Source organism: Cinclus cinclus, chromosome 1 (genome assembly GCF_963662255.1).
Source record: "Cinclus cinclus chromosome 1, bCinCin1.1, whole genome shotgun sequence".
Lineage (NCBI taxonomy): Eukaryota > Metazoa > Chordata > Aves > Passeriformes > Cinclidae > Cinclus > Cinclus cinclus.
The window spans coordinates 77,916,613-77,928,271 of record NC_085046.1 but is presented as its reverse complement, the minus strand read 5'-3'; the positions used below and the strand labels follow the sequence as shown (position 1 = coordinate 77,928,271).

Sequence of the window (11,659 nt, the reverse complement as noted above, 5' to 3'; positions counted from 1 at the left end):
AACCTTTAAGTGAACAACAACAATGATATGTTCTTCCAGTAACCAACTCAGCCTTGACAGCAAAGTATATGGATTGCCATGGAAGTATGATCACATTCAAAAAAGCCTCTAGAACTATGTACCCATATGTTTGAACCATTAACTTCTACCTAAGCAAAGAGATCCGACATAATTTGCACATCAAGTATCAGGAAAACATCACATACAGCATGCTGGGCATTCAACTTCTCCAGTAAGGTGGAGTCAGTAGCTTGAGGAAAATGGCTCTCCTCATTGATGAGTGCCAGCAGTCCCAGTTTCTAGAACAGCAAGAAGAGGTAGAAGATTAATTAGTGTACAGATAGACATAGCTGTTGTCCCCAGTTTGGAAAAAATCACGAAGTCCCTGAATTTGCTCTGTGCAGAGAGGCACAAAACCACTCATACACAACTAAAACCCCACTCTTGAAAGTGACTACAATCCTGTTTTTCTGGCAACGCTCCTTTTGAAACATAGAGCATATGATCTGTGGGCAAAATAAAGAAAAACAAGCTAATGAAATAATCAGTTCTCCTGATGTAGGCAGTTTTTAGACCCATACAATGACATTGCCCCAGAATACATCCCCAGCCTCCAAGATCTCCAATGATCAGGAGTCTGAAGAGTTTGTGTAAAACAACCTTTCAAGAAAGTTTCTTCCATATAATTATCCACCCAGTCCTTGAACCAAGGCAAGCTTTTAGCACCCACAGTGCCCAGGGGCAGAGCAGAAAAGCAGAAGATACGCTGTTTAACTTCACCCTGCCTGAAGCACAACCCCCCTTTGCTTGACATATGCCTCTGTGTAATTTTTGATGTTCCCTACTTCTCCTGCTAGAAGAGGTGGTAAGCAAAGCAAGCTACCCCACAGTTAATGAATGTGTCCAGCAAGCTCCAGGTTGATACAGATTCTCAGAAAAACTGGGTTCTCCAGGTGCACATTTTAATAAGCCACTTGCCAAGGGCTCAGAGCAGCTCCTGAAAAGCCACACTGCCCTGACTGCAGTCACGTCCTGCCAGCTGGATCCCCTGCCTGCTGCCACTTGCTTCTGTGCTCGTCTGAACTCTTGCAGCCACACACCCTGCCACAGAGATAAGCTCACACAGCCTGCCTGTACTGATGGCAAGAATGAGCATGGATCAAATTACTCTTTTTAATCATCTCCAAATATTGCTTTTGTATATAATCACACAAGGAGAACAGTTGCTGCATGGAAAAGAGCTCACAATATAATCCTTAACACGGCCATATATGAAAATTATCTGATCGAAAGTTTGCTATTTAAACATGCAGGATCCACCATTCTCTTCACTTGTTCTTTGTGTTGACAAATGTTTTAAAGACATATTACCTTTTCAATAAGGTCCAAGCATTCTCCATTGTCTGTCCAGTCAATATCCTCCCAAATTAGTCCTTCCCTAATGAAAATAAAGTGGGTCTTTTTATTGAAACTATTTTGGTTGTAGAAATAGGAGAAGCTGGTGTATTTATCTTGCAAATTACAGCAAAATCAGCTTGCTTTTAGAAAATACACATCTCCAGAGTGAGACTTTCAAAGGAAGCTAAGGTAGATATGAACTAAGGCTTCAAGTGAACACAATATTGTCAAAATTCTTTCTAATTTCTCCCCTCTCTTACCGGCTGTATTCCAGTTGCTCCAAGGAAAAGATGTGCTTATTGAAATACTCCTGAAGCTTCTCATTTGCATAATTAATATTGAACTGCTCAAAACGGTTTACCTAACGAGACAAGAAATTTTCAGAAATGCACACACTTCAAGTATTTTACTCTGCAAACGAGGGAATGGGTTAGGTAGTAACATGTTTAAAAATCAAGTACCAGAGAAGATGATAAAAATATGTAAAGCAATAAAGCATAAATATCAGACAATCCATTTGGATAGGCTTTTGAAACCCACCTCAAAGTTTTCAAATCCAAATATGTCCAAAATTCCAATGGTCTTGAAGTCTTCCTTGCTCCTGATTCTGCTATTGATTTTCTTAATGACCCATGCAAAACACTGAGAATAAAGTGCCATAGCCATAGAATCTCTGCTGTCTATTGCCTGCATTAAAGAGGGATTACACAACACATCAACCACCCCGTGACTGAGAACTGACAAGATCTGCTGGTCAGTGTCCTTAGCACAGTACAAAACAATGTGTAATGCAGCTTCCTATTCCCTTGTAGCCTGGCAGCAATTGTATCAACACACACAAGGCATCATGATCCAAGCTTTAACTTAAAACAGCTGTACACCTACACAGCTTTAAAATTACATTTCAGGGTTAAATCAATCAAAAAACTAGGAAATTAAAAACTTTAGGTGTGGAAGAAGGAAAGACAAGTGTAGGAAACAATATCTTAATTCACCCTTTTCCAGAGGGAAACAAAATGTTATGCATACCTAATTCTCTTCTTGTATATTATAAAAATATTTCTCCTGAAAATTTTGAAAAAACACGGCTCTGACACAAGTGTCCATAGTGAAAAAAGTATCAGCCTACATGTTCAGAATCTGAGAAAAATGGGAACTAATCAGATTTCATAAGAACAAGAGATGAGCTATAAGCCCTGGCCAGAATGGCCAGGACGGGATCTAAAGAGATTACACCCTTTCCAAAAAAACTATGTAGTACTTTTGATTACTACTCTGATGCATGAGCTAAGCTTCTGCTCTTGAGTGATCAGTGATTTTTCTGGACTTGAAGACTAAGACATCTTTCAAAGACCCTGAAAACATGTCAAAATTGAGATGCCTTTACCTGTTGTATACTAAGAGGTGTAAGGATTTCTTCTCCCCTGAGAATCATCGACCTCTGAGTCAATGCTTCTGTTAGTTGTGTGGAGTCCAAGCCCAGTAACTCAGCAGATCTACCCAGGGCTGGCAAAAGAGAAAGACAAATACAAATATGTCCTTAAATGTATAAAGCTATGAAACCAATTTGTTTTTTAACTATTATTATTATTATTATTATTATTATTATTATTACCCTACCACCATTTAAGATGCTCCTAAAATGACAGAGATTAGAGATGAAAATACACTGGGAAATTCTAGGATACTGTTTTGCTGCTCATGAAAAGGCATAAATATGTGCAACTGATGGAAATTAGCAATAGAAGTACATCACAGAAAAGTCACAAAAATTTATTTTCGTCTTAATGCTACATGTCAAGAACTCCAACAATCTACTAACACATTTTTTGAGATAGAAACAGTAACTGACTCTTTGTCCACATGAATATGTTTCTGTTTTGCTTGGGATGATGAGGATAAACCAATGAAATTTTTCTTCTATGCACACTTTAACTTTCAGTTTGGCTATAAGGTGGTATATAAAGCAGTACAAAATGCTACTCTCTAATGCCATATTTAAATGAGCATTTTAAATGCCCACCGGCTCAATCTTTAGACACAGCAACACATTATTTCAGATATCTAATTCTAGTATTGAAAGCGCTAAAAAAAGATACTTTCAGTAGAGACCTTGGTTAGGGAATGTATTTGAGTATTTATGTTTTATCAGAAAGAGGGAATTAGATTCAAACAGAATTTCATTAATGTTAATGGGGTAAATATGTGCCCAAGGTTTTCCCAAATTAAGACCCAGCATCCAGCAGTAGACTACTTTGCCTTATCTGTCAAATCCCATCCTCCCAAAGTAACATTTTTATCAACATTTGGAGATGTTAAAAAGCAGTAAAACCCTTTCATTCCTTGTTCTTGCTATGTTCAGATATACTAACAACAAATAAGGCTTTCAGAACCCCAAGAAACATTTAGATTTGGATGCACAGCCATCTCACCTGTTTTAAAGGAAACTTGTGCCCCACCAGCAGTGATGAACTCAATGTTTCCCAGATGCAAAATGCCAGCCAACAGCCTCAGAACTTCTCGTACTTCCTCCCTGCTGAACTCCATCACTTCCATTGCAGTCTGGAATGACATGTGAGCTTCTTCAAATAATATGCACAAACCCAAAAATGGGAGGCCTTAGGAAAGCAAGTCAAGACTAAAAGAGAGCTGGCTCAAGTCCATTCCTTTCGTTTCATCCCATACTGAATACACTCTAAGGCATCACTGGGACATCTTGGAACATGTAAGTATCACTCTGCTTTTAAGAAATTTCATTTTGATGCTGTAATGATGTTGGAATTTGCTTTCAAATTCATCATTAAAATCATACAAATATTGGAACAAATGACCTACTGAGGTGTGCATCAAACGCAATTACTACAATTTCAATTATTAATTGATTACCTCCTGCATGTTTTTACCAAAATTTGCCTATTGGCCTTGTAGATAACAAGGCATGGGGGAGAAAACACAGCAGCATGTAAGATTTAATCATTTTTATGCCCCAACATGCACCTTATCAATGTGGTCTGACAACTTCCTGTCAAATTGAGGAAGAAAGGTATCCACATAACAAGTGTGAAATTTATGAATAAACAGTATGGCAACTATCAAGGCTCAACTACATAAATGAGGAGAAGAGCAAATAGTAAAATATTTAAAGAAACACTAAAACAAGAGGAACACATGCTTTCCTTTGACACAGAATTGTATGCCCCCTGAAATAACCAAATTTTTCAAATTTGGGTGTAATATGAACCTGTCTGAGACCAGACCACAGTTTTTTACTCTTACAGTCAGACTCATTGTGTTATAGTCACTGCAGGTGTTTGACAGATGACATATTTTATCTTTCGTAAATCATCCATTACAAATGGAAAAGCCTCAGAGTCATCCCACAATTCAAAGCAGGGTAGATAGTGACTGAAGGATTACTTTGTAAAGAAGACCTCTCACAACTAAAGGGCAGCAGCACTAAAAGTTCATCTCACTGTGCCATTCCTTCCTGTCTCCTATAAAAGAAGTTTCTCTTAAGTAACATTTCCAAGACTTACACTGCAATGAAAACAGGCAAAGGAGATGACTGTAACAGGAAAAGACAGGTGAGGGTGAGCTGTGGGGGCTTCTGCCCACCTCCTGCTCTGGGAATGCAGCCTGGCAGCCCCACTCCCAGCCTGTTCATGCTGCAGGCAGAAGGCAAACATCACCTGCTCAACTGATTTCACAGTCTGCCTAGCCTGAGATGATTAGCACAAATTAAATGTCATGATAATCAACTTCAGCATGTGACTATGATATAGGTAAGTTACCAACGTTTCCAACACTTGCTTCTGCCATACAAGATGAGGGATTTTTACACTGAAAAAATCTGCTGCATCCACTACACATTAGTTTGTCAATATGGCAAAAAAGATTAACATAGCTAAGCAAAAACAGTTTGGTGAAGGGTATAAAACCAAATGTTTTACCTGATTTTTAAAATCTAACACATCACCTCAGTGCTACAATACAAAATTAGCATGGCCAGTGTAGACTAATTGCAGTGGAGGTGAGACAAAGCCATTCAGAGAGATTCCATCAGGACCTGGGTTTCTAATACGTGCTTATGTTTTCATAACTCCATTGTGTAAGTTACTCCCCACAAGTGGATTTCCCAGCTGCAACTGAGACACAGGTGGTTTGCTCCCTTTGTGCTGCACTGCAGACTCCACCCAGTAGATGCCACATGATTTTGGCAAAGCTTTCAGATTGAAAAACAGTGATACATACATACATATATATATATATGTATACGTATATATGTGTATATATATATATGTAATAAAAAACAATGCAGGGAAAAGCAAAGGCATGTAAAAGTCTTACTGACTTCCCAACAGATATTATTTTCATTTCAAAACATAAGCATTTTGCTAAATTACAGTACACTTTGAAACAAGAGAGTAAAAATGAAATACTGGAGGAAAGATAAAGGCATGCTCAGAATGACAGTGAAGCATTTTGAGAAAATATAAGATGTAAGATGAATACCTCAATGAGAGAGCTGCACATGGAGGAAAGCACAGGAAGGCTTTACCCTTCTCTGTCAATGAGCCCCACACACCTGAACGTCCAGCACTTTTAAAGCAAAAGAACTAGGGAAGCAACTCACAATGACTTCCTTGAAAGAATCTTTGTCGCTGATTGTCTTATCCACTATACATCCAGACTGGTTCAGGTAGTGGTAGTTCTCAGGCACAGATAAGTAAAAAGCATCTAATGAGAGAAAACGGGGTGAGTGAAAAGAAATACCAAAACAAAAGTACTCCACAAATTACTATGTCAGAGTTACACAGTTCACAATTCATTTGCTCAGAAATTATGACAATGCACAAGACAAGGTTTTATATTAAATTCAGATGGGGGGTTATTTTGCTGGCTTTTGTTTTATTTAGCTGCATAATAGAGTTAACTCTGCTTTTCAGCATGCAAAGACAGCAGGCCCACAGGGAGATGCTGAGACAGCTTTAGGCCATTTTGCACATATACAAATGTAATTTCTTTTGTTCAGTGGATTTATTCTTTATAAGAAAGGATTAGAGGAACCAGAATTATTTATCTTTGTTGCTGTGGAGTTATTTAGTACCAGCAAAAATATTCAGTTTGAACACAATGAGGCATGTTTGTCCCCAAGTAATTTTCCCAAGGCCATAGCAGAAGCTGGGGGGAAAACTACTGTCAGCTCAGTGACATTCTTCAGCTAAGTGGGTTTCTTTATCAAGTTGAGCTCAAATTCACACTCACTGAATCCCAGCTGAGTAAATAACCTACTTCTCAGCTTGGGTTAGTGGGTTCCTGCAGTTAAATTCTCCACTGCTGTCACCAGTGCTGACTGCTATCAGAAAACCACAACAGTTGTGTGATTTGTGCTTTGCCACTCACCTTTCTCTCTCTCTTCTATCCCTGCCAGCAGAGCATAGAATATATGATAATTTCTTTCCCCAGGGTTTTGTCTTACTACACGATTCTGTCAAAGTAAAAAATAGTTTCCACTTAAGTGATCATTTTTAAAGACAAATTTTTTTATCCATAGTTTCAGACAAAAATTAAATCAAACACAATTAACTAAGCAAAAGCAAACATCAACTTACTTTTTCCAATAAATCTGGAGCCAGCAAGAAAAGCTTCAGTCAAGGAATAAAGTAAAATCAATTAATGCAGAAGCTTTTTATAATCTTCCTTCTTTTGTTTGAGACAATAGGAACACTGTCATGGTCTTTTCCTACAACATGCTAAGCCTGTTTCATACAAAACACCTACAACAAGATAAACGAAGTAGCAATAATGGTAAGATTGTAGCAGTTCTAATATCAATGTATCAACACCCATCAATTCTGGACTTGGCAGATACTGCATTTTAATTGACATTTGTTTTCCTTTGCTGTTTATTCCCCCCTAAAACTTGGAAACAAACCCAAGAATTAAATTTTTCCCACTGAAAAAGCAGTTTATGCTTAAAACAGCTGGTAGGAACCCCTTGGAATATTCCTCATCCCCACACCTCTGGTGCTCTGGTGGAGCTGGCTCACAGTCTGATTTTGACAAATTCAGGGCAAATCCAAAGATTTAACTCACCCAGACTCACACTGCAGAAACCGAGCAGCTCTGCTCTTTCAAGAGCACTTTTCCAGAGAACTAAGCAGCTTATCTCTGGATACAGTAATGAGGGAAATGGCTGACCTCAAGTTATTCCCGAGGATTCAGGCTGGTTTAGCTCATTACATGGGGAATGCACACGAGCCACGTCACGCTAGCGGTAGCAACACAAAATGCTGCTCCTCCAAGAGTACATACACCCCACGCTGCCACAAAAGCACATGTGCATGTGTGAATTTGGTGTTGCTGCTTCCCCTTCCCACCTACAGCAGCTCAATTTAGCTGTGTATATTTCAGGATGGGGTGAAAGGACAGACAAAGGCAAGCCGGTCCTCCATCAGTCCTCCATCAAGGAGGTACATGGGCACTTCCCACAAACAGGGGTCAAATCACAAAACGAGGATACAATCCATAATTCTTCCCCCCTGAATGTTTCCTTTCTGACAGATGTTCAGCTGAATAAACTTCCCAAAGCGACTGGAGTTGTTGTTGTAAACAGTCTTCGCGTTGCCAAAAGCTTCCATAATTGGACTGTGAAGACAGAGAAAGACAGGAGAGTTAGCATGTGACCAGCATGCCAACAGCTTCACATGGGGCTGGTGAAAGGAACAGCACTCTGACAATCTCCCCACTGCCGCTCTCCTCAGCAGCAGCCTACATCCCAGCATTACCCTCCATTTAGCAATGGGCATCTCAGTTTCCTAGTAGAAGATGCAAGTATTCATGCAACAGGATAAATCATACTGAACTAGTCTGCAGCTGCAGAGTAATAACTGCTACTTGCTACTTCTTTTGTAATCACTCAAAAGATGCACACGATTCTCACTTCAGTACTCAAATCATAGAAATAAGCAATCTCAGCACATGCAAATTGCTAGACGTATAAGGAGTCCTTGTCCTAGGGCAATTAAAAAAAAATAACTACATCAAGATACAGCATGTACAGCAGAGATGAAGCAAGATAAACAAAAGTAATAGCGTCTCAAACTGCCTTTGTTTTTAAATAGTTTAGAACCATGTCATTTCACGTGAACACCAAGATTGCTATTTTGCCTGCACTGATTGTGTCCAATTTATCTGATACATTTACTCATCTATCTTATCAGTTCTCCTTATCCTCCCTTTCCTCAGCATGTTTTTACCACTTGAGCACTCTATCCTCACCATGCTGTATCTTGTTCTACCGTATCCTCAGGCTACACAAACGGAACCAAAGGTTTCTCTCTCCCATCACCCATTTCCCCTACTCTGATTATCTGAATTCAGCCCCAAACAAAAATGAAAGCCACCATTACAAATGCCACCATTACAGCTTCATCCATTTCAAAGCTCTGTATATTTTTGCTTCACTAAGAGATACCACTGTGCTCACAACTCTCTAGAGCAAGCAGGTACTTTTGTTTAATGACGTATCTCCCTTTCTCCAGTATACATTTTACTGTTCAGTAAAAACACATGCATATTTGAATACATTGCAAGCTCTTATTTCAATGTCAAGGCTTATGTCTTCTGAAAAAAATACCCATGTATTGAAAGATCAAATACCTGCTCTCAAGAATAGCTTGCTCCACACAGGAGGTCTTCTCTCTGGAGGACAGCTCCAGTGAATGTTGGCTCATTGCAGACAAGAACTTTAGAATCAGCTTAGTGCTCTCCGTCTTACCCGCACCACTTTCGCCACTGAAAGAAGAGGAGGAAATTGTCTGCAGAGCCCCAGTGGCCAGTGAAGAAGCCTTCTGGCTGGCCACCCAAACTCTACATTGCAGGAGGTCTGGAATCCTGGGGTGATTAGAAGTGATGGTCAAATGGAGCCAGAGAACCCTGTTAAACTTCCTGAATATTATATCCAGGGAAAAACACAAGCTGTGCTTAAGCTTCATACCACTGCTCAGACAGCATTTCAAGGCACTGACTGCATATGTATACACTCACCTAGGAGGTAACAAAGAGTTCTCTGAATGTAATCAATTATCCAACACTTCCCACCATAATGTTAAAACAAACTCAAAACAAAGGCAGGGCAATGGTGAGGGATAAAGACCAAACTAAAGACCAAACTAAGACTTAAGATGGGAAAGTTTGGGATACATGTGGCAATCTAGCTAAAGAAGAGCCCTGCTGTGAGGAGGAGGAAGTTAAGAGACACCAATGCACATTCTAACACAAAAAGACTACTCATATAATTAATAATGAAATTCTTAGGGATGTACATACCCTTTAACTTTTTATATACCTATTGAAACAAACCAGATTCATGTGAGTTCAAAACATACAATTTCCACCTCTCGTTACCATCAGAGATATAAAACCTCTCATCACCACCACAGGAGAACAAAGCTATTTGATAATGCTAAATTAACATTTTAAAAACAAATTGTTAATAAGCAACTCTGCTGAAACAAACAGAAGGCAATACACACAGTTTCTCTTCAAAACCCACACTCTAAAAAGGGAAAGTTTAGATTTGGCTCATTTCCCCAGTACTCTTTCCCTTCAATTATGTAGCCTAAACACATACTGTGAGCCATTAAGAAATACAGCTTGTGGGTAAAGTTCGTCTAGGTTGCTCAATCTTCATCTATGCTAAACTGTGGCCTAGCACCTAACTAAGCTGTTCCTAATTCCAGTTTACTCCCAAAGAAAGAGGGTACCTTTTGGTCTTCACCTTTGCTATTGTAGCAAGTGAGAATTTTGTCACTGAGTTTGATGGAGCACAACTGGGCATGTGGAGCAAGCTTAGATAATTTGACAGTTTTTTGTTGACCCATTGCTGAATAATGAGCCCACTGATTTTAGGTTACAACAAAGTATAATGATGCTTTCTAGTAACAAGCAAAGAAAGGTAGTGCCAGAAAAACCAGCATGACAGTTTCCTGCAAATGAATGTCAACAATAAATAAAATTAGGGAAGAGACATTCAGGAAGCATGAGACATCTTTGCAACCGCCAATATGCTCCAGCAAGTGTGATTTGCCCATTATATTTACACCACATCAAACAAATTCCGTAATGTTCTTTATGTAATATTACCTTTGATGTCTAGCCTTTTCAGTATTCCTTCTCTTTTTCCTTGCAGGCCCTCATTCACTCATCTTTTCTGCCCAAGAAGCAAATACTTAATATTCCTGCATTCAATACCATAAAAAAAATAAACATCTCTATTAGTAGTTTTGAGAGAGCTTCACAAACCCTTGCATTATTCTTGTCTAGTGCAATAAACCATCAAGGGATACACACCTCTTCCTGCTTAACTCTCTCGGAGCTGTGCATATGGCTCAATGGCAGGCACAGGGTGACACTGAGGATATCACCTCTTTTCATCCTTCCTCTGCCTCCACCCACAGTCCCTTAATCTGGAGGATCTGTAGTTCTATGGAAGCTGAAAGTTACCCCACTGTAATTGAGAGCCATTCCACAAGTGAGATATTCAAAGCCAATGGAAAAATATCTCCCGCACCTCTCTCTGGTACAGCTGGTGTTATGCACAATTACATGATCTTGTTTTTTTCTTACAACAGGAGAGACTCACAACTGGTTTGGTTCTGAACCTGCCCAGTGTCCTATTCTGACAGCTGCCAGTTGGAGATGCCCATGGAAGACATCCAACTATTTCCCTTCTGTGTTCTTCCAGCTTCCACTTATTTGCTGTTCAGAGGCTTCCTGATCTAACCTGTTTTTTTACGTGTCTTGTAACCCTAAATATATTTATCTTCTATGAGTTTCTAGCCATACTCCCTTAAAAAGCAAATGGTCTTGGTTTTTCAGCCCCACCTCCTATTAGCTTCATTTGATATCTCTCAGTTCTCATGGTGGAAGGAGAAACCAGTGATTTACCCTGGCGCTTCTTCTGCTGTGCATGACTTGATGGTTAGTGCTCCAAATTCAAGGTGACTGTCTCCATTAGCCATTTCCCATGCTACATTCTTTTTAATACTTTTTAAAATTTTCCTCTGAACCACCTTCAGTTCCACAAAGTCCAAAGTACAGATTTACACTATGTTCTCTACTCATTTAGTAGTAACCACTCCATTCTATTCACTTTTACAGTTACATGTGAAATCTTTCAGAGTTCTTAGAAACCTTTTACCTACAAGGTCAGTAAAAGGGTGATTATTTTAGTGCAACCTTTCCAGCAACCTTTCCA

The 11,659-nt window shown here is 39.3% G+C and overlaps 1 protein-coding gene across 1 annotated transcript in view; it reads right to left on the bottom strand.

Moving 5' to 3' along the window:
- MYO10 (myosin X) overlaps nt 1–11,659 on the bottom strand; it is an 89,203-nt gene that overhangs the window by 55,809 nt on the left and 21,735 nt on the right. The window contains exons 3-13 of the mRNA XM_062499623.1: nt 9,061–9,195; nt 7,922–8,046; nt 7,011–7,024; nt 6,802–6,886; nt 6,032–6,135; nt 3,831–3,960; nt 2,786–2,904; nt 1,939–2,085; nt 1,659–1,759; nt 1,372–1,438; nt 207–299 (exon numbers count right to left, since the gene is read on the bottom strand). Coding sequence (XP_062355607.1) covers nt 207–299; nt 1,372–1,438; nt 1,659–1,759; nt 1,939–2,085; nt 2,786–2,904; nt 3,831–3,960; nt 6,032–6,135; nt 6,802–6,886; nt 7,011–7,024; nt 7,922–8,046; nt 9,061–9,195 — 1,120 coding nt within the window. The remainder of the gene's footprint in view (nt 1–206; nt 300–1,371; nt 1,439–1,658; nt 1,760–1,938; nt 2,086–2,785; nt 2,905–3,830; nt 3,961–6,031; nt 6,136–6,801; nt 6,887–7,010; nt 7,025–7,921; nt 8,047–9,060; nt 9,196–11,659) is intronic.